The following is a 21,759-nucleotide window of genomic DNA, read 5'->3' as shown; positions in this document are numbered from 1 at the left end:
CACTATAGAAAGAAGAAATACAAATCAGCAATAAACATATTAAAAAATGTTCAACACCACTAGCAACGTGGGAAATGCAAATCGAAACTACACTGAGATTTCAACTCACACCAGACAGAATGGCAGACAGAATGACAGTCATCAAGAATACAAACAATAGTAAATTCTGGAGAAGATATGGAGAAAAAGAAAACTGTTATTGAGATTGTAAATTAGTGCAACCGCTATGGAAATCAGTATGGAGTTTCCTCAAAAGACTAGGAACCACCATATGACCCAGCTATACCAGACCTTGGTTATTATCCTAAAGAATTAAAGTCATCACACTAGAGGGATACATGCACACCCGAGTTTATAGCAGCAAAATTCACAATGGCCAAACTGGAACCAGCCAAAGTGTCCATCAACAGATGAACGGATAAAGAAAAAGTGGTATAGATACACAATGGAGTTTTATTCAGTCATAAAGGAAAATAAAATCATGTCATTTGCAGGAAAATGAATGGAACTTGAGATCATTATGTTAAGCAAAATAAGCCAAACTTGGAAGGTCAAGGGTCATAAGTTTTCTCTCATATGTGGAAACTAGAGAGGAAAAAGGAAAAAAAAAGGCAAAAAAAAAAAAAAAAATCAAAGGAGAACTGCAGAGGAAAGGGACAGGAGGAGGGAGGAGGGAAGGAAGAGGGGACGTGCTGGGAGTGACATTGGCCAAAGGATACTCTTACGTCGTGTGCCTGTACAAACATGTAAAGACAAATCCCATCATCATGTACAACTACAATGCACCAATTAAAAATGTGGAAAGAAAAAAAACTAAAAGGACTGGGGATGTAACTCAGTGATAAAGCACCCCTGGGTTCCATCCCAGCAGGAGGAGGAGGAGGAGGAGACAATGACAATGACCACATCAGAAAGTGCCATGTGGAGATGGGGACACCACAAGAACTACATGTCAGTGGGAACATTAAAAAGAAGACTTTCCAAAAATAAAAGAAGAAGAAGAAAGCAAAAAAAAGCTAGGCGTGCTGGATGTGCTGGCCCACGCTTGTAATCACAACTCAGGAAGCTAAGGCAGGAGGATCACAAGTTCAAGGCCAGCCTCAGCAATTTGGCGAGTCCCTGTCTCAAAATTAAAAAATTAAAAGGGTTGGGGATGTTGCTCAGTGGTTAAGCACCCCAGGGTTCAAGCCCTGATGCTAAAATAATAAATAATGACAATAATAATAATAATAACAAAAATAATAATAATAAAAGGCTGAGGATGTGGCTAAGTTGTAATATGCTCCTGGATTCAATCCCCAGTCCAAAAAAATGAAAAAAAAAAAAAAAAAAAAACTAGCCTTGGGCTGAAAGAGACGGATTTTCCCTAATGAAGGCTGCCCCCTTTGGGGTGCTGGGTCCCCTACCTTGGAAGTGGCAGATAAGGAAGGGGAGGGTTACTGGCAGAACTAGTCAGTGGGGGACAAGTGGGAAGGAGGAGAGAAGGGAAGGCAGCAGTTAAACACGCCCCTGTCCCAGGAGCCCCACTGCCATTGGAGCGCTCTGGGGTGGGGGAGGGGTGCCTCTGCTCCTCCTCCCCCCAGAACCTTCAACTGTCACCTACCGGGAAAGCCACCAGCATGCTGTACTCCACAGGTAGGCACTAACGGGGTCTTGCCGAAGGCCTGTTCCTCCTGTAGACTACAGCCTCCCCCGAGAAATGGAGACGTGTCCTCCATCAGACTGGGTCCTCCCAAGGACCAAGCTGGGCCTCTTCCTCAGGATGGGAAACAACGGGCTACTGATGGTTAGACCACCTGGAAGGACAGGGCAGGGACACTTCCTCCTTCAGCCCTCTGAGGGGCCCACCACCCCACCCACCATCACAGCTGCCTGGGGAAGGGGTTTGCATGAGGGAGACTCAGGAAGCCATTAGAGAAGTAAACCTCAGGAAACAGAAAATCTCTCCCAGGTCCAGAAGATCAGGCCCCATGAATCCAGAAGGTCCTGGGAATGTGGAAGGAGAAGGACCACTTGGGGCAAGCCTGGGTGGATGGGGGTCCTGGGAGTGTGGGCTGAGAGGGAGGGAGGATGGACACTGGCAGAGCCTACCACGGTGTGGGGTGATCTGAGGGTAGCCAGCCAGCCACCGAGGGGCTCAGTCCTGCCCCCCAAGGGTAGGAGGTCATTGGCCCCTAGACCCAGCCTCCTGGCTTCTATCCTCAGCATCTACCCGACCCCTGTAAGTTTAGGTCTAGCAAGAGACTCCCCAGTCTAACCACAGGCTCTGTGGAAGAAGAAAAGCACAGGATTCTTTCTTCATCCTGACTTGTTTTTTTCAAGAGTCTCGCTATGTCGCCCAGGCTGGTCTTGATCTCCTAGACTCAGTGATCCTCTGCCTCAGCCTCCCAGATAGCTAGGCCCACAGGTGCACACCAATGCACCTGATTCTTAAGACCAAGAAAACTTTCTTAGTGGGGGACCAAGAACCTCCAGGCTCCAGGACCCCTAAGGGATCCCACAGAGACCTCTGTGCTGTGATCAGGAACCTGCCCATCCCCACACCAACTCTGGCTCCCTGGTCTGAGCCCCGCTCTTTTTGGTTCCCAGTCCAGGCATGAGCACAGGGGCAGTGTTGGGTAAGAGCCGGAGCGTTCCAGGCAATTCCAGGTGCCTGCTCCCGGATGTGCTTGTTGAGGGCTCCCCCTAGCAGAATGGGGAGTCCAAGGATGAGCCGCATCCCCATCTATCCCTTCACAGGCTTGTTATGGGGCCCTCCCCATGGGAGACACTAAAGAAGTCCAAGCTTTTTCCTTCCAGAACTGCTGGAGGACATCATTCAAAACAATTATTGATCACCTACTATGTGCAAAATACAGCAACAAACAGCATGGACGAAGACTCCCTGCCCTCATGAGTTTCCCTTATGATGGACACAAATAATAAACAAAATACACAGTATGCCAGGAGGCTAGCAGGACGGGGGTGAGGTCGGGCAGGAGAGAGAAAGCAGACCAAAAGGCACTAGAGCCAGTGCCAGTGGCGCACGCCTGTAATCCCAGCAATGTGGGAGGCTGGGGCAGGAGGATTTCAAGTTTGAGGCCTGCCTCAGCAGTTTAGAGAGACCCTCAGCAGATTGGTGAGACCCTCTCTCAAAATAAAAAATAAAAAGGCCAGGGATGTAGCTCAGTTGTAAAACTGCCCTGGGTTCAATCACCAGTACCAAAACCAAGCAAACAAGCACACTTAGTAGTTTGCAAAGCAAGGCATTGGTTCGTTCATTCATTGAAAGCATTTTTCAGCCCCTGCTGGGAGACCAGGTACTGCAGGATGTAAAGGAAACCCAGTGGGGTACAAGGTGACACAACCTCCACCTTTGAGAGCTCACAGCCTCCCAGGGAAATCAGACAGGTCAACTCAGAGCTGGCAGAGTGTCATTTAGAAAGAAAGTTTTAGTAATAGCTAAGCTATGGAACCAACCTAGGTGTCCTTCAACGGATGAATGGATTTATGGATTTATATACACACACACACACACACACACACACACACACACACACACAATGGAATATTACTCAGCCTTAAAGAAGAATGAAATTATGGCATTTGCTGGTAAATGGATGAAACTGGAGACTGTTATGCTAAGTGAAATAAGCCAATCCCAAAAAACCAAAGGCTGAATGTTCTCTCCGATATGTGGATGGTAACACACAATGGGGGAGGGGAGAATAGAAGTTCATTGGATCAGACAAAGAGGAATGAAGGGAAGAGTAGGGGGATGGGAATAGGAAGTGCAGTGGAATGACTCGCACATGACTTTCCTATGTTCATGTATGAATACCAGACCAGTGAAACTCCACATCCTGTGCAACCACAAGGATGGGATCCTGTTAGAATAAGTTATACTTATTCTGGAACAAGTAAAATATGTCAGGATATAGTCTATTATCATGTATATCTAAAAAGAACAATTTAAAAAATAAAAATAAAAATGAAAGAAAGTGTTAGACGAAAGCAGCCCCACGCTCTGCTTGAATATGTCAGTAGAGGCTTCACAGGCCAGGGTGCGGGTGCCGGCACTGGGAGGCTGGGCTCTTGCCAGGGGCACAGTGTATGCACAGAATCAGGGGTGTGACCAGGCAGAGGCACAGCATTGGGAAGATGTCGTTGAGAGACAAAAGTAGCCTGTACAAGGTGCTGGGCCAGAAAGTGGCAGCCTGGTTTGTATTTGTCATGCTATAAGAGGAGAACCATTTAAACAAAGTATTGGGCCGTGTCTGGGGCTGGGGCTCAGTGGCAGAGCACTTGTGCAGCATGTATGAGGCACTGCATAAAAATAAACAAAGGCATGCTGTCCATCTACAACTACAAAAAAAATTTTAATAAATAAATGAAGTACTGGACAGATAAGGGGAATGTCTATTGTCAGTTTGCATTCAACAAAATGTCAACCAACCAAACCTGTGGGGAGCCAGTGGAAAGGGAGGATGCGTCAAGAAAGGGGCAAGTTAGGAAATTATTCTCCTGCCTAGATTTTTAAATGACTTTTGTTCTTTAAAGTTACCTTTTTAGCCGGATGCTTGGCACACGCCTGTAATCCCAGCAATTTGGGTGGTTGAGGCAGGAGGATCATGAGTTCAAAGCCAGCCTCAGCAACTCAGCGAGGTCCTAAGCAGCTCAGCGAGACCCTGTCTCTAAACAAAACATAAAAAGGCTGGGGATGTGGCTCAGTGGTTAAGTGCCCCTGGGGTCAATCCCTGGTACCAAAAAAAAAAAAAAAAAAAACAACAAAAATTAGCTTCTTGAATATGTTTTGTGCCAGAAACCATTAAAATGCCTTAGACTATCACCCATTCTGAAGATGGAGAAGCTGAGGCAAGAAGAGATTTAGAGTCTGCAGTCAGTCTTTTTTACACACCCGCCTGGTGCTCTGTGACCTGGGGTATGCCACTTGGTCCCCAGGCCACTGCTCCCTCTCCTGATGATAAGGGCCTTGCAGGGACCCATCTCACCTCCACTGCGCCTGGAGTCCAGGCTCCGTTGTCCTGTGTGTTTTGTTAACTGAGATGCCTGCTCCTCCCCCTGTGGGTTCAGTCAGGGTCTCACCTCTGACAATCATGGGGTCCTCCAGCCCCTCTCTCAGCTGCCCCTTCTCTCCTCACCTTGAGCTCCCCACACCCCAGCCCCACATCCCTCCCCCGCCCTGCTGAGAACCTGGAAAGGTTGAGGGGTCAGTCCATGCGTGGGTGGGGCCTGAGGTTCCCAGTCAGTTTCTGCCCTGTGGCCTCACCTCCTCTTTCTCCGCCCCCACTCTCCTCTCTGTGCCCCCTTCCCTGGGTCTGCTGCCTGTGACAAGGCGGGGGTCAGGCACGTGGAGGTGCACGTGCATATGCGTGTCCCTGGTGTGCCTGCATGTGCGTGTGGGTGGGAAGTGAGCAGCAGGTGGTGGGCCTCTTGGTGGCAGAGGTGTGAGACTCCCCACTAGGCCATTGCCTAACTTGAATTATCCCCATCCACCCTCCATGTCCCCAGAGGCCCCTCTATACACCCCAATTTCTACTCTTCCCAAAAGTCAGTGTCTGTGTGGATGTGTCTGGAGGCCTTTTTTCCCCCCTTTTTCAAATTGCTCATTTTATGTGTATGTGATCCCATAAAAAAGGCAGCAGTCACATGAAGATTTGGTGACAAGGACAGCGGTAGAAGCTACAGTCCCTAATTTCTAGATCAGAACTATTTCACAATCAGCATTTCAGGCTTAGAGGGTATAGCTCAGTGGTAGAGCATTTGCCAAAAGTTAAAAATCAAGAAATAGTAATATAATCGTTTCCTATATATATATATATATATATATATATATATATATATATGAATGATTGGCCAACCATGGTGGTACACACCTGTAATCCCAGTAGCTCAGGAGGCTGAGAAAGGAGGATCTCAGGTTTGAAGTCAGCCTCAGCAATTTAGCCAGACTGTAAGAAACCTAATTAAATTAAAAAACTAAAATTAAAAAATGAAATACACACACGTGTATATATATGTGTGTGTGTGTGTATGTATATATGGTTAAAAGTAGTTGTGGAGATCATTTTTTAAACAACTTTATTGAGATATAATTCATATGCTATACAGTTCACCCATTTAGATTCTATAACTTTTGGGGTATGATAGCACACCCTATAATTTCAGCTACTCTGGAGGCTGGGACAGGAGGATCTCAATTTCAAGGCCAGCCTCAGCAACTTAGCAAGACCTTGTTTCAAAACAAAATTAAGGAGCTAGGGTTGTGGCTCAGTGGTTGTGGGTTTGATCCTCAGCACCACATAAATAAAGGTGTTGTGTCCATCTACAACTAAGAAAAAAAATAAAAATAAAAAAATAAAGGGGTTGGGGACATAGCTCAGTGGTAGAGCATCCCTAGGTTCAATCTCCAGCACGAGGAGGAAAAAAAGTATACAATCTACTGTCTTTTAGTATACAATTGATCTTTCATATCCATGGGTTTCACATTCACAGATTCAACAAATCCCCGGTTGAAAATATTCAAGGGAAAAACTCCAGAGAATTCCAAAAACCAAAACAAATTTGTCACACAGAGTACTAACCCTAAATCCGTGAAAAGGAAGTGATGAACTGGGTGTGGTGGTGCGTGTTTGTAATCCCAGTGATGCAGGCTGAGGCAGGAGAACTACAAGTTACAGCCAGCCTGAGCAATTGAGTGAGACCCCGTCTCAACAGAAAAATGTAAAAGGCTGCGGATGTGGCTCAGTGGTAGAGTGCTTGCCTAGCATATGTAAGGCCCTGGGTCTCATCCCTAGTACCACAAAAAAAGAGAAAAACAATGTATTCGGGAGATCATCTGCAAACACTATGCTGTTTTATATACTTGAATATCTTCTGACTCTGATATGGGCAAGTGCTCCTGGAAGCAATGTCCCGTGGAAACCAAGAGACCACTATGTGCAGAGTCACACATTTGTCACCACAGCCAACTTCTCATTTTCATGACTTCCTCAAAGAAGCCACCACCAGCAGCCTCCCTGCCCTCCTAAGCCCTGGGGTACCACTGATCTACATTATTTTCTTCTTCATTATTTTGTTTAAAATTTTTATTCACATATTAACTGTATATATTAGTGGAGTTTATGATGATATTTCAACACATCAGTGTGCAGTAATCAAATCCAAGTAATTAGTATTTCCCTCTCATTATCATTTCTTTCTTCTTAGAGCCTTTGAGTCCTCTCTTCTATAATATCTGTGTCTGTATAGATTTGCCTGTTTTAGACTTTTCTTTCTTTTTTTTTAACCATTCTAGGGATTGAACCCAGGGCTTGGCACATGCTAGGCAAGCCCTCTGGCAATGGACTATATCCCCAGCCCTATTTTACACAGTTTGTATAAATGGAATATCACAATATGGGGTTTTTTTGGCGGGGGGTACTGGGAATTGAACTCAGGGGCACTTGGACATTGAGCCACATCCCCAGCCCTATTTTGTATTTTATTTAGAGACAAAGTCTCACTGAGTTGCTTGGTGCCTTGCTTTTGCTGAGCACAATCCTCCTGCTTCAGCCTCCCAAGCCAGCGGGATTACAGGCATGCGCCACCAGGCCTGGCTACTTTTGTTGTTTTATTACATATATAACACGTTTTTTTTGTCCATTCGTTAACTGATGGACATTTTTTTGAGGTTCCCCTCCCCCACTTTTTAGCTATTATGAATAATGGAACATTCGTGAAGAGATTTTGGGTTGGACACTTATTTCCACTTCTCTTGAGCACACAGTAGAAGTGACCTGCCGGGTCCTATGGCAGCTCTATGTTCACTGTTTGAGAAACAGCCAGGCTGTTTTTCCAAGTGGACGCATTGGATGCAACTCAGTGGTAGAGCTCTTACGTAGCAAGACGGATGCCCTGCATCTGATCTCCAACACCACAAGATAAATAAATAAATAAGTAAATAAGTAAAATCAAAGCGGCCACAGCATTTCCATTCCCGCCGGCAGCACGCGAGGCTCCAATTTCTCCACGTCCCCACCAGCACTTGTTATTTTCTCTCTCTTCTACTACTACAGCCACCTAGTGGGTGTGAGGTTGTTCCTCACTGTGGTCTTGACTTGGAATTTCCCTGATGATGAATGTTGCTGAGCCTTTTTTTCATGTGACTATTGATCGTTTGTAGCTCTTCTGAAAAATACCTATTGCATTTATAATTAGATTTTTCTGTCTTTTTATTATTGAGCAGAGACCAGTTTTATTAATAAGGGAATGGTCGCTCACATAAACCACAATCGACTCAAAGCCAAGGGTGTCGGCCAACACGACAATGCCCAAAACTACAGGAATCAGGACTTTGAGGAGCTGCAAACAGACTGCCTGAGCATGGGCGAGCTGTTTGAAGACCCCATATTCCCTGCGATACCCAGTTCCATAGGCTTCAAGGAACTGGGTCCCAACTCCAGAAAAGTGCAGAATATCTTGTGGCAGCGGCCGAAGGTGCGCACTGTGGGGAAGGTGTGGGCTCATGGGAGGGGCTTTTCTCATCTCCAGTCCCCCACACCACCTTATCCTGACCCCTGGGTTCCACTTCCATCAGAGCTGGGGACTGTTCTGAACACGCTTCAGCCAAACCTCCCAGATTACCCTTGGGAGGTCACCCACCGAGTTCCGCTACCACAGCTGAGCCATGTTCAGCGGGTCCTGCACCTCCAGCTTCCTTCACTTATCTATTCCCCTAGGACTTGGAGGGAACCTCAGTCCCCAGTAAAGGTGTGAGGGGGGCAGGGAGCAGGTGTCCTGGACCCCCTGACACCTTTGTTCCTTCACTGCAGGAGATCGCAAGCAACCCCCAATTCATCGCAAATGGGGTCTCTCCCACAGACATCTGCCAGGGGATACTCGGTGAGTCGGGGACAGGAAGCTGGTCTCTACAGCAGAGAGGCCAGGAAAGAGGGTTGGTAGGAATACCTACTGCAGTCTGGGTTTGGGGGCATGTGGGGGTAATATATTGATCATAATGAATTGCCCAAGACTTAGAGAATTAAAAACAAGAAGAGGCGTTTCTTAATTCACAGTTTCTGTGGGTCAGGAATTCCAAGACAGGATAGGTAGGCAGGTCTGACTGGACCTGCTGTGTTCCTCTGAGGGTTTCCTGAGTCTGGTGGTCGCTTCCAAGATGGTGCCCTCACCCAGCAGGAGGCTCAGTGCCTTACTGGCTATTGGCAGGGGACCTCTGTCCCTCACCATTTGGCTCCTCATGGGTTTGCTTGAAAGTCCACACAGCATGGGATCAAAGTTAGTGTTCCAAGAGAGAACAAGGAGGAAGCCATAGGGCCTTTTATGACCTAGTATCAGGAGCCACACAGTGTAACTTCATTCATTGGAAGCAAGCCCTGAATCTGGTCCACATTCAAGAGGATGAGAATTAGGTACCATCTTCTTTGAGGGAAGGATAGCCAAACATTTGTGGACAGGTTTTCAAACCTCTGCAGGTGCTAAAACCTTCTCAATTCGGGCATCAAATAAGGGAGAAATTGATTCCATCCGACCCACTGTCCCTCAGACTGCATGGACAGGTCTTCCTTCCTAAGCCTGGCCCTGTCCCAATTTCCTCCAAACCCCTCGTTGCCTCTTTAGGGATGAGACCAGGGTTGGCTTCCCCTAGGAATGAAGTCTGTCCCCACTTGTGGCAGAGAAAAAGGCAGGGTGTGGCCAGGGTAGAGTCCAAGGAGACCTCAGGCCCCACAGCTGCCTCTGCAGCTCACTGGGCTGGAGGGGTATCAGATTCTAAGGGGAGAAAATTCACTTTCCCTGGCACCCTCGTGCTAGTGGGTCTGCAGCATACTTGGCCTTCCTTCCTGTCCTCTGCCTCCCTCAGGAAGCTGGGAGATCCCTGGTAATCGCAGAGCTCTCCCAGTCCCCTCAAGCTCAGCCTGGCCCAGGGTGCCCACCCAGGCACCACCTGCTTCCTAGTGAGGGCTGAACCCAGGAGGCAGATGGCAGCAGGTGACTCATAGTGCTGTCCTCCTACAGGCTCCCTTTAAATCATGCCTCAGGCCACAGACATGGCCCTGTGCCCCAGGCACAGCTAGTCCTAGGGAATTTGCTGAGGTACAAATGGAACCTCTGGGTCTCCACAGAATGAGGGTGACATGAGGGAGAAACATCTCGAGCCCTTGTCACCAGTGTGCTCAGGGGGTGGGAGTGGGGCAGTGGGAAAGGTGACAGGACGTGTCAGAGGGAGCATGTTGACGCTCTCCCAGAGAAAGCAGGTCCCAGGGAGGGGAGCAAGATCTGAGAACAATAAATAATACCTCCTCCCCAAATGCCCCAAAACACAAGCTTAGGGCTCCAACTTGCGACTCTCCCACAGAACAGAACAGGCATCGGAGTTCACCTCCCAAAGCCAGATGCCCCTGGTGGCCCCATTCGCCTCCTTCCCCAGCGATCTTCAGTGGAGGGCTGAGGAAAGGCGGCTCTGCTGGAAGTGGGGTGCACAGGACCAGATTCCTGCCCCCCAGGGCAGGGATCCACCCGCACATGTGGGTGCTCAAGGGGAAAAGCTCTGCCTGCCTTTCAGGGGACTGCTGGCTGCTGGCCGCCATTGGCTCCCTTACCACGTATCCCAAACTGCTGTACCGAGTGGTGCCCAGGGACCAGAGCTTCAGGAAGAACTATGCTGGCATCTTCCATTTTCAGGTGAGGGGCAGTCTGAGAACCTGAATTGCTTTGTGAGGTGTGTGTGTGAGAGAGAGAGACAGAGACAGAGACAGAGACAGAGGGAAAGAGGGAGGGGGGCAAGAGAGAGAATTCGTATGTGTGTATTTATTGTGGTACTGGGGATTCCAGCCCTTTTTCTTATTTTTTATTTTGGGATCTTTTTGGGATCTTGCTAAGTTGTGCGCTTTTATTTTCTCTTTCAAAAATAACGTTAATTGGGGTGGCTTTTGACCTGATTATCACAGAAGTGTCTGCTCATGAAAGAAATTGTGTGGGCTAATTGTTTAAGTCCCCAAAGAAAATAGTTACCAATTTGTGGTTCTCCTTCTCCATTCTCCTTCTCTCCCTCTTATTATTTGTGTATATATGTGATGAGTGTGTGTGTGTGTGTGTGTGTGTGTGTGATGTCAGTGGTCTCCATCACTTAATTTTTGTGATATGCCCCTTAATAACACGTGGACAATAACCCATGTCATAAAATATTTTGAAGAATAGGAGATTCTGGGGCTGGGCTTGTGGCTCAGTGGTAGAGCACGCACCTAGCACCTGTGAGGCACTACATATCCTCAGCACCACATAAAAGTAAATAAGTAAAGGTATTGTGTCCATCTACCACTAAAAAAATACAAAAAAAAAAAAGAATAGTAGGAGGTGTTAAGATCTCAGAGACCCTAGTAAAGCTTCCCATTTTCAGAGGAGGGCCTTTGGTCAAAAGGTGATGGAGTCACCTGGAGGCCAGGCAGGACAGCGAGGAGGCTGGAGGTGGGGATTCAAGATTTTCTCAGCCTTTCCTTCACTGTTCAGTCTTTCCAGGGAGTGGGGCTCCAAGGCTGATGTGTCACTGGGCCTGGCCACTAGGAGGCGCTCAGATGACAGGATTCCCGTGCGTGTGTGTGTGTGTGTGTGTGTGTGTGTGTGTGTGTGTGTGTGTGTGTACAGAGCCCTAGGCACAGGGACAAGAGATGGAGATGCCCCTGCCCTGCTGAGGCCCACCTTGGTACCCACAGATCTGGCAGTTTGGGCAGTGGATGGACGTGGTGGTGGATGACCGGCTGCCCACCAAGAATGACAAGCTGGTGTTCGTACACTCCTCCGAGCGCACTGAGTTCTGGAGCGCCCTGCTGGAGAAAGCATATGCCAAGTGAGTGCCCTGAGCCCTCGGAGGGGCTTGCCCTGCCCACCAGCTGCCCTCCAGTGGGCAGCCACAGGCAGAGAAAGAGACGCTGGGGCAGTGGGGGGAGGTTGTGGATAGCAGGCCATTCCTCCCTCCCTCACCACCTCCTCACACTCCCATTTCTGTACCTACAGGTTGAGCGGGTCCTACGAAGCACTGGCTGGGGGTAGCACCATGGAGGGCTTCGAGGACTTCACTGGTGGAGTGGCCCAGAGCCTTAATCTCCTGAGGCCCCCTAATAACCTGCTGAGGCTCCTTAGGAAGGCCCTGGAGCGATCCTCCCTCATGGGTTGCTCCATTGAAGTAAGCCAAGCTCAGGCCTGCCTCAGGGCCTTTGCACCTGTTGCTGCTTTCACCTGGAAAGCAGATACTTGCATGACTAGCTTCTCACTCCCCTTTCAGTTCAGCTGCCCCTTTCTCAGGCTAGCTTTCCATGACTCCCCATAGATGTACTTTACACTTTGTTTTTGTTTTTGTTTTGGTGGGCCACCAGGGATTGAATCCAGGGGTGCTCAACCATTGAACCACATCCTGAGACCTTTTAATTTTTTATTTAGAGACAGGGTCTTGCTGAGTTGTTTAGGCCTTGCCAAGGGTTTTGCTGTGATTGTTGTTATTTTGTTTTGTTTTTGTTTTTGTTTTGAGACAAGGCCTCACTAAGTTACTAAGACTGGCTTTGAACTTGAAATCCTCCTGCCTCCACCTCCTGACCTTTGGGATTGTAGGCATGGGCCACCATGCAGGGCTTCTACTTTGTACTGTGACCTGAAACATCTTGCTTACCTCTGTGTCTATTCATAGCTCATCTTCAGACAGTGCTCACATTGCATGGGGGTAGTGACCTTATGTGTGTCATCATCCACTGCTGGACCCTGGGACTTTGGACAAGACCTACCATGCAATAGGCACCCAACAAATACTTATTTAAATAAATGAATGAACCCAGAGTGCTACCATGTGACGTAGCAATCACATTCTTGGGCATTTATCACAGAGAAATGAAGATTTGGGTCCACACGAAGCCCCATACACAAATGCTATGTCAACTTCATTCAAAGTAGTAAAAATGGCAATCAATCTAGTCCTTCAGCAGGTGAATGCTTAGATGACCTGTGGTGATTACACACCATGAGATACCACTCAGCAGTAAAAAGAAACAAACTATTGATATCTGCAGCAGCTAAGATGACTCTCAAGAGACTCACGCTGAATGAAAATAAGTCAACTCCAAAAGGTTGCACGCTGAATGCATGATTCCATTTACACGACATTCTTTCTCTTTTTTTGCACTGGGAACTGAACCCAAGGGCAATTTACCACCGAGCTACTTCCCCAGCCCTTTTTATATTTTTATTTTGAGACAGTCTCACTAAGCTGCTGAGACTGGCCTCGAACTTGTGATCCTCCTGCCGGAGCCTCCCAAATTGCTAGGATTACAGGGGTGTGCCACCACATCCAGCTCCACTATATGACATTCTTGAAATGACAAAATAATAGAAAAGGAGAATAGGTTTGTGATTGTCGTTGGCTAGGACAGGGAGTCCTGAGAAGAGGTGGGTGTGGTTATAAGCAACATGAAGGCTGCTTACAGTGTAGGAAATGTTCTGCACTTGACTGTGGCGGTGGGTACACAAATCCACATGCTTGAGAAAACTGCACAGGACACACACAGCGAGTTCTAGTAAGACTAGGGAAAGTCGTGCAAGGTTGATGGATTGCATCAATGGCAACATCCTGGCTTGACATTGTACAGTTTTGCAAGATGTTACTATGGGTCTCTCTGTATTACTTACGTTAATCTATAATTACTTTGAAATATAAAGTTTAATTTTTAAGAAAAAAGAACCCAAGGGCCAGGCACAGTGGGACACACCTATAATTCCAGCAACTCAGGAGGCTGAGGCAGGAGGATCATGAGTTCAAAGGCAGCCTCAGCATATTATCGAGGCACTTAGCAACTCAGCGAAACCCTGTCCCTAAATAAAATATAAAAAAGGACTAGGGACATAGCTAAGTGGTTGGGCACCCTTGGTTCAATACCCAGTACCAAAAAAAAGAAACCCAGAGAGTTCTTACCTTTCTGAGGGTGCCCCAGTCCAGATCCTGAATGCCTTCCCTTCCCCTCTGTCCTGTAGGTCACCAGTGATAGTGAGCTGGAATCCATGACTCACAGGATGCTAGTGAGAGGACATGCTTACGCCGTGACCGGCCTTGAGGATGTGAGTCCTGGCAATCAGCCCCACCTGAGAACAGCAAGGAGGAAGAACCCTCTCTCCTGACCCATGCCCCTGACCTGTCATGCCTTCCCCCAGGTCCGCTACAGGGGCAAGATGGAAACACTGATTCGGGTCCAGAATCCCTGGGGCAGGGTTGAGTGGAATGGAGCCTGGAGTGATGAGTAGGTGCCTGTGACCCAGGTGGGGGACAGAGGTCACAGCAGACCCATGAGTAAAGCAGTGAGGGACTGACGTGTGTCCTGACTATGAGCCAGGGCAAGGCCCTCCCTGAAGGTGCTGCACGTAGATTGGGACCCCAGGAGGCAGACCTGCAGGGGTGGGCGAGGGAATCCCGTGGGAGGCCTGCCCACCCCTCTCCGGCTGCTGCCTTCTCTCCTGCAGATCCTGGGAGTGGGACGAGGTGGATGCCAGCCTCCGGGTACAGCTGCTGCACAAGAAGGAGGATGGGGAGTTCTGGTGGGCGTGGCTTAGGGGCACTTCTGACCCCCCCATGCCCCACCCCCAACTCCCCTGGCACCCTCCCCCCCGTGCCTCCCATGGGGAGGTTCTGGGGCCCTCCGTGCTCACGGGTGTGGGTGTACGCTGACGGGCACCATCATACCCGCTGCAGGATATCTTACCACGACTTCATGAACAACTTCACCCTCCTGGAGATCTGCAACCTCACCCCCGACGCGCTCTCTGGGGACCACAAGCGCTACTGGCACACCACCTTCTACGAGGGCAGCTGGAGGAGGGGCAGCACTGCGGGGGGCTGCAGGAACAACCCTGGTAGGGAGGGGCCTCGGGGGCAGGAAGTGATCAGTGGGCCACACTCAGCACTAACCCAGGTCTGGGCACAAGGTCATGGGCCAGGTGCATAAGGTCAGGGGTCAATCCCAACATCTGCCTGTAAGGGAGGCAGGTTCACAACTGGGGAAGCTTGGTCCATCCCGGGAAGGGCAGGGTCAAGACACTGTCCCAGCAAAACCACTTCCTCCACAGACACATTTTGGACCAACCCCCAGTTTAAGATCCATCTCCCTGAGGAGGATGACCCAGAGGATGACCTTGAGGAGGATGCAGTCTGCACCTGCCTGGTGGCCCTGATGCAGAAGAACTGGCGGCATGCTCGGCCCCAGGGAATCCAGCTGCACACCATTGGCTTTGTCATCTTCTCAGTGGGTGCCCTGCTAGTCACCCAGCTACTCTTGCTCCCTCACCCCTGGCCTCCTCCCTTTAAGATCCTTCTTCAGGGCCACCCCCACCTGAGAGTGGAACAGGTTCCAATAGCCCAGAAGCATGGCTCTCCAGCCGCTGTATCTTTCCACAGATTTGTTTATGTATCAGACCTAGCTAGCACTTCCTCTGTGGCAGGCGCTTTTCTAAAGGCCTTACAATGCTAACACCCTTAAAGAGGAGGAAGGGGATGGAGGGCCAGAGGGGTGAGGTCACTTGTACAAGCTCACACATCCCAGGATCAGAGGCAAAGCCTGTGTCTGGATTCCTAGATACTAGAGACATCTCACTCTGCAGCTGTCCTTCGGCTGCCCCACCAAGAGCACTCACTCCAAGGGCTAAGACAAATCCATGACAGGTGTTTCCTAGGACCAATCATGCTTTGCAAAATTCTAGAAATGGCCATTTGGTCATTCTATATTCGACAAGTATTTATGGAGCACCTACTATGTGCCAAATCACTGTCCAGTCTCCAGGGTTCAATAATGAGCAAAAACATGTGGTAGGTTCTGGGCTCCATCTCCAGCATTGCAAAAGAAAGAGGGAGGAAGAGAAGGAGACGGAGGAGAGAGGGGGAGAAGAAGAAGGAGGGGGAAAGATCAGGGAAGTCTCTGCTCCGCTGAGAGCTCTACAGTAAACATGAGCATATTAAAGGTGCTGATGCTACATGCAGCAAAGCCACAGTCCTAGTTTGGTTTTCGTTGCTATAATTGAATACCATAGACTGGGTGATTCATAAAGAAAAGAGGTCCAAGAGCATGGTACCAGCATCTGCTCAGCACCTGCTGAAGGTGTTCCTGCAGGTTCATGACATGGCAGAGGGCATCCTACGGAAGCTTGCTAGCTTAGATCTCTCTTCCCCTACTAACAGTGCCACTAATGCCATCATGGGACTCTATGACTTAATCGAATCCTAATTACCTCTCAAAGGCCCCAGCTCCAAATGCCATTAACACATAACCTTGGGGATTAAGTTTCAACATGAGTTTGGACAAACACTCAAACCATAGCGGCAACCCACCGCAGCTATTAGTTTGTTTATTTATTTTTTGGTACTGGGAACTGAACCCAGTAATAGTCTACCACTGAGCTACATCTCCACCCCTTTTCATTTTTTATTTTGAGGCAAGGTCTGGCTAAGTTGCTCAGGCTGGCCTAGAACTCACAATCCTCTTGCCTCAGCCTCCTGAGTACATGGGATTACAGACACATGCCATTGCACCTAGCAACCTACTGTATTGAGCTTGATTTAACTCATCTTTTTACAAATTTATTTGGAGCTAGGTGTGATGGTATGTGCCATCTGCTACTCAGGAGGCTAAGGTGGGAAGATCACTTGAATCCACACATTCAAGACCTTGTCTTAAAAAACAAGCACACAGCCAGGCACGGTGGCGCATGCCTGTAATCCCAGTAGTTTAGGAGGCTGAGGTAGGAAGGTCAAGAGTTCAAGGCCAGACTCAGCAACAGCAAGGCACTAAGCAACTCAGTGAGACCCTGTCTCTAAATAAAATACAAAATCGGTTTGGGGATGTGGCTCAGTGGTCGAATGCCCCTGAGTTCAATCCCTGTATCCAAAAAACAACAACAAAAAAAACAAGCATATGGGTCAGTGGTAAACACTTGCCTACCATGCTCAGGACACTGGGTTCACTCCCCAGAACCACAAACACACTCACACACACAAATCTACCTTGGCAAAACATGGTGTAAATTATAATTTACAATCCAAATATGATTTTTTTTTTTTGGTACCTGGGATTGAACCCAGGGCACCTAACCACTGAACCACATCCCCAGTCCTTTTTTGTGTTTTATTTATCTCACTGAGTTTCTTAGGGCCTGGCTAAGTTGCTGAGCCCGGCTTGGAACCCCCGGTCCTGCTGCTTCAGCCTCCTGAGCCACTGGGATCACAGGCATGCGCCACCACTCCCAGCCAAATACGATGGATTCTTGATGCTGTCAGAGCCCCCCACATACACACACACACACTGCACACTCCGCCTGGCTTCTGCAGGCCTGAGCACTCTCAGGATCTGAATCTCCTCTCTCTTTCCTTCCCAGGTCCCAAAGGAGGTACAGAAGAAGACTTGGGGCTTATTCCTGGGCCACGAATCCTGCCCCCTGCATGTGTTTTGGCAAGGGGTGGGATTTGGTAAAATGCTCTGAGAAACACTGGGTTAGGATCCCAGCCCCTTGAGGCCCTGGTGGGAGTGAGGAAGAGACCATCCCAGGGTTGCATGGTCTTTGGGGGATGTCCTACCCCCCCCCACTGCCCATCAGGCTGCTTGCCTTGGGGGACCCTGTCTCCCTGCTCTCCCATGCCAGTCCTGCACCCACCTCCATCGCACATGTAGTTACAGAACATCCGGGATGTGCACTTGAAGAAGGATTTCTTCAAGAAGAATCAGGACAGTGGCTTCTCAGAGACCTTCATCAACTCACGGGAGGTGAGCAGCCACCTCCGGTTGCCTCCAGGGCAATACATCATTATTCCCTCTACCTTCGAGCCACACAAAGAAGCCGACTTCCTGCTGCGCGTCTTCACGGAGAAGCACAGCCAGTCCTGGTAAGGGTCGTACCTCACCGTTTGTAGGTCTCCTGATCAAGAACTGTGGGTATTAAGCTTGAGGAGCTGTTATTTGGTCCTCCTCCACATTGCCCCTATTTTATAGTCAGGAAAATTGAAGCATCAGCAGCTGAAGTCCCAGATAGTAGTAGAACCAGAACTAGACCTAGACTCTAGATCCCACGGAGCTGTTACATGTTGCTTTGAATATGCAACATGACCTTCCCAGATCCCACTGCAAACCTGTTCCCCCACCTCTGGTAACCCCCAAGCTTTCACTCCCTTTCTCCCAGGGAAATGGATGGATTCAGCTACGAAGAACATCTCCAGGAGGTGAGGGGAGGCCATGGAACTGGAGGTTGGAAGGAAACACATGAGGGGTATGAAAGAATTTTCTGGACTGCATCCCTTTCCCACTCCCTTCCTGTAGGAAAGCGTCTCTAAGAAGGACATAGATGAGGACTTCATACATTTGTTTGAGACAGTGGCAGGCGAGGTGAGAGAGCATGGGTTGAGGTTGAAGGAGTGTGGCTGGGGGTGGAAGGGGCCAGAGCAGGAGTTTCCGGTCCTCTTTCCTAGGACAAAGAAATAGACCATTATGAGCTACAGAAACTGCTCAACAGAATGGCTTTCAAATGTGAGTCTCGGGGCTGGGGAGATAGCTCAGCTGGTAGAGTGCTTGCCTTGCAAGCACAAGGCCCTGGGTTTGATCCCCAGCACTGCAAAAAAAAAAAAAAAAAAGTGAGTCTCCACTCCCACCCTTGCAGCCCTTCCCCCACATATTCTGCCCGGTCTCCAACTACATCCCATTTATTCTATCTTTTCTTCCTATCCCTTCCCTCCCTCACAGTCAAATACAAGATCCAGGGCTTTGGCTTGGACGCTTGTCGCCGTATGATCAACCTCATGGATGTATCTTCCTATCTAGTGGGTGGTCCTATCTGGTGTTCTCCCACACCTGTCCTCTACCCATCAAGCCTGACCTAGAGATGGCAACCTCTCTGGCCAGCCATGGCCTTCTTTGTGATAGGGTTAGGAAAAGATGTCAGTTCTGCCAGGCATGGTGGCCCATGCCTATCTATAATCCCAGCGGCTCTGGAGGCTGAGGCAGGAGGATCACAAGTTTGAAGCCAGCCTTGGTAACTTAGTGAGGCCCTAAGCAACTAGCAAGACCCTGTCTCTAAATAAAAAGTAAATAAAAAGGGCAGGAGATGTGACTCTGTGGTTTTAAGCTCCTATGGGTTCAATCTCTGGTACCAAAAAAAAAAAAAAAGTCAATTTTTATGGCTACTACCATTCAGTGCCTCTCTGCTTCCCTGCCCCAAGGCTTCACTCCCTCTTCTGCTATCCTTGACTATTCCCCCAGAAAAATGACTCTGGAAAGCTGGGGCTTCTGGAGTTCTATGTCCTATGGAAAAAAATCAAGAAATGGACGGTAAAGGGCTCTAGAAAGACAGCCTGTGGGAATCAGGAAAGGGGGTCCTCAAGAGAAGTGGGGTTGGGCACAGTGGTCCACACCTGTAATCCCAGTGACCTGGGAGGCTGAGGCAGGAGGATAACAAGTTCAAAGCCAGCCACAGGAATTTAGCAAGGCCCTGAGCAACTCAGCAAGACCCTGTCTCTAACTAAAATACAAAAAATAAATAAAGAAATAAAAAGGGCTGGGGATGGGGCTCAGTGGTTAAAAAGAGGAGTGGAGTGGGGACTAGCAGAAATGAAGCTAGACCTGGAACCTCTGACCACAGAAGGTGTTGGAGGGCTGAGGTATTAGCTATCGCATTGTTTACTAACCAGGATAGCCAGTGTTGAAGGATGCCTGCAGAAAACCTGAGCTGCTCTACCAGAGGCCCCCTGCTATGCTTGGAATTAGCACCTTAGTCACTAGATAATAGAAATATTGGAAGCCCACAGTGGGCGGGGCAATGTGGGAGACTCAGGAGCTTGAGCAACTATTGCCAACTGTACTGCAGTATTTCTTGGTTTCAACCAATGCTATGTGCATAGTCCTATCACATCTGTCTTCAGGACATCTTCCGAGAGTGTGATGAGGACCAGTCAGGCAACTTGAACTCCTATGAGATGCGCTTGGCAATTGAGAAAGCAGGTAGCCAGGGGACAAGAAAGGGTGTAAGGGCTGGGAGATGCCTTGTGCAGAGCCCAGGACTCACCTCTCCCTGACTTCTCTCTCCTAGGTATAAGGCTGAACAACAAGGTGATGCAGGTGCTAGTGGCTAGGTATGCAGATGATAACATGATGGTGGAATTTGATAGCTTCATCAGCTGCTTCACGAAGCTGAAGGCCATGTACTGTGAGTTAAGCACCTGCCCACTGCCCAGCCTAGGTTAGGGACACTGGCCCTCTCCCACACATTCACCCTGAGAAAAGCAGCTCCAGAACAACTCCCCATCCCAAGTCAGACGCACATGACCCCAGTTCCAATGCCGGTTCCACACCTTGCTGGCGCTGTGACTTTGTGCCTCCATGCCCATGCCCTATCAAATGTGGATGATAATGGTACAGGAATGGAGGTGCAGAGTAAACGGAGTGGAGCCATGGAAAGCACTGAGAACTAGATCTGGCTTCTAGCAAGGATATATGAGTTGTGATGATTCATTGCACACCTGGTCAGGGGTTTATCTGGGAAGCAACAAGGAACAACTTCTTAAGCACGTTCTGACCTTCTATCCTGTTGGAAGTGGGTCTTTTAAACCACTGACGGCTCTCAACCCCTCTCTCCCGCCTCCTTCCTGAAACAGTCTTCTTTCTCACCAAGGATCCCAAGAATACTGGCTATATTCGCTTGGACTTGGAGCAGGTACGTGGGGAGGAGTGGGAAGGGATGTTCCGGCCCCATGGTCCCGCCCACCAGCCTCTGTCCCCGCCCACTCGGCCATGTCCAGGGCTTCCCGGCCTCCGCTCGTCCTGGTTTGCTCTTCTCTCTGCAGTGGCTGACCGTGACCTTGGCGTAGGCTCGCCGCTGGAGCCTGGCTCCCTCTCCGCCAGCCGGGGTTCTGGTCGAGCAGGGTGGGGTGCTCCTTGCCGCCCTCAGCTCTCTTGTCTCCTGGACCCAGATGCCGTGTTTACTCCGCCCTCGCTTTGCTGCTCAAAGGGGCGCTCTTTTCCCCCCGCCGGCTTCTAGTAGCTGGATTAACCCCACAAATCTCAGACTCTCAGTATATTTTACTTAAAACTTAAGTTGGGCCTACCGTGTTTCCCTGTGTGAGAAGGCCGAAGATAGGGAGGGCGCTTGAGCCACTTGGTGCCCTCCACGCTTCCTGTCCACTGACACCTGCAGGCTGACCCGGTCCTCCAGTGGCACAGCCTCGCTCTCCTTTCCCTCACCCGTGGACGTTGTTATAATAAACAGCACATGCCACTGGACTCCCCCTCTCTGTGTCTCGACACCAGGAAAAGACTAGCGAGGTCGCAAGTCACTTCCCCAACACCAAAGAGGAGTCGGATAGCTCTCTTCCCCACAAGGTGAGAGCACCCCACCTCCCCAGAGCGCTTAAAAAGGCGAGCTTGTCGCAATAATTAGGGGGCGCTGTTAGTATTTGTGGGCCGTTCGCTTCAGTCTTTGAGGGTAAGAACTGGGTGGTGGAGCAGCGTTAGGGTTGGAGACCCTTAACGGGAAACTGCCAGTTGCCAGTGAAGGCTATAAAGGACTGGCAAAGTTAGGGGCCACAATACCTTGAGCCACCTGTGTCTTCTCCTCCCTCAAACTCGGGCCCCAAGGGTGGCACTGCAGTGTCTCAAAGGTCAAAAATTCAATGGTCAAAATGCCACACCTGTGCAGCCAGCAGGCATATCACATACATGAAAGGAACCTCCTGGGTGTGAGACTGGGAGTGGTGAGGAC

General features: G+C 49.2%; 1 protein-coding gene across 1 annotated transcript; it reads left to right on the top strand.

Annotated features, from left to right (window-relative positions):
- Nucleotides 1-1,619: 1,619 nt before the first annotated feature.
- CAPN11 (calpain 11) lies at nucleotides 1,620-21,397 on the top strand (the record flags this gene model as incomplete). Its single annotated transcript, XM_079147382.1, has 21 exons — nucleotides 1,620-1,635; nucleotides 8,228-8,478; nucleotides 8,814-8,883; nucleotides 10,562-10,680; nucleotides 11,709-11,842; nucleotides 12,010-12,178; nucleotides 14,011-14,094; nucleotides 14,188-14,273; nucleotides 14,494-14,568; nucleotides 14,723-14,883; nucleotides 15,097-15,272; nucleotides 17,395-17,406; nucleotides 17,688-17,899; nucleotides 18,193-18,232; nucleotides 18,330-18,395; nucleotides 18,479-18,536; nucleotides 18,750-18,811; nucleotides 19,266-19,334; nucleotides 19,925-20,003; nucleotides 20,092-20,208; nucleotides 20,657-21,397. 21 exons carry the CDS (start codon nucleotides 1,620-1,622, stop codon nucleotides 21,037-21,039), a joined length of 2,439 nt encoding a protein of 812 aa, XP_079003508.1. The 3' UTR covers nucleotides 21,040-21,397.
- Between the last annotated feature and the right edge of the window lie 362 nt (nucleotides 21,398-21,759).

Source organism: Sciurus vulgaris (genome assembly GCF_902686455.1).
Source record: "Sciurus vulgaris genome assembly, chromosome: 7".
NCBI lineage: Eukaryota > Metazoa > Chordata > Mammalia > Rodentia > Sciuridae > Sciurus > Sciurus vulgaris.
Note: the sequence above shows the minus strand (reverse complement) of the source record. Positions and strands in the feature narration are given on the sequence as shown.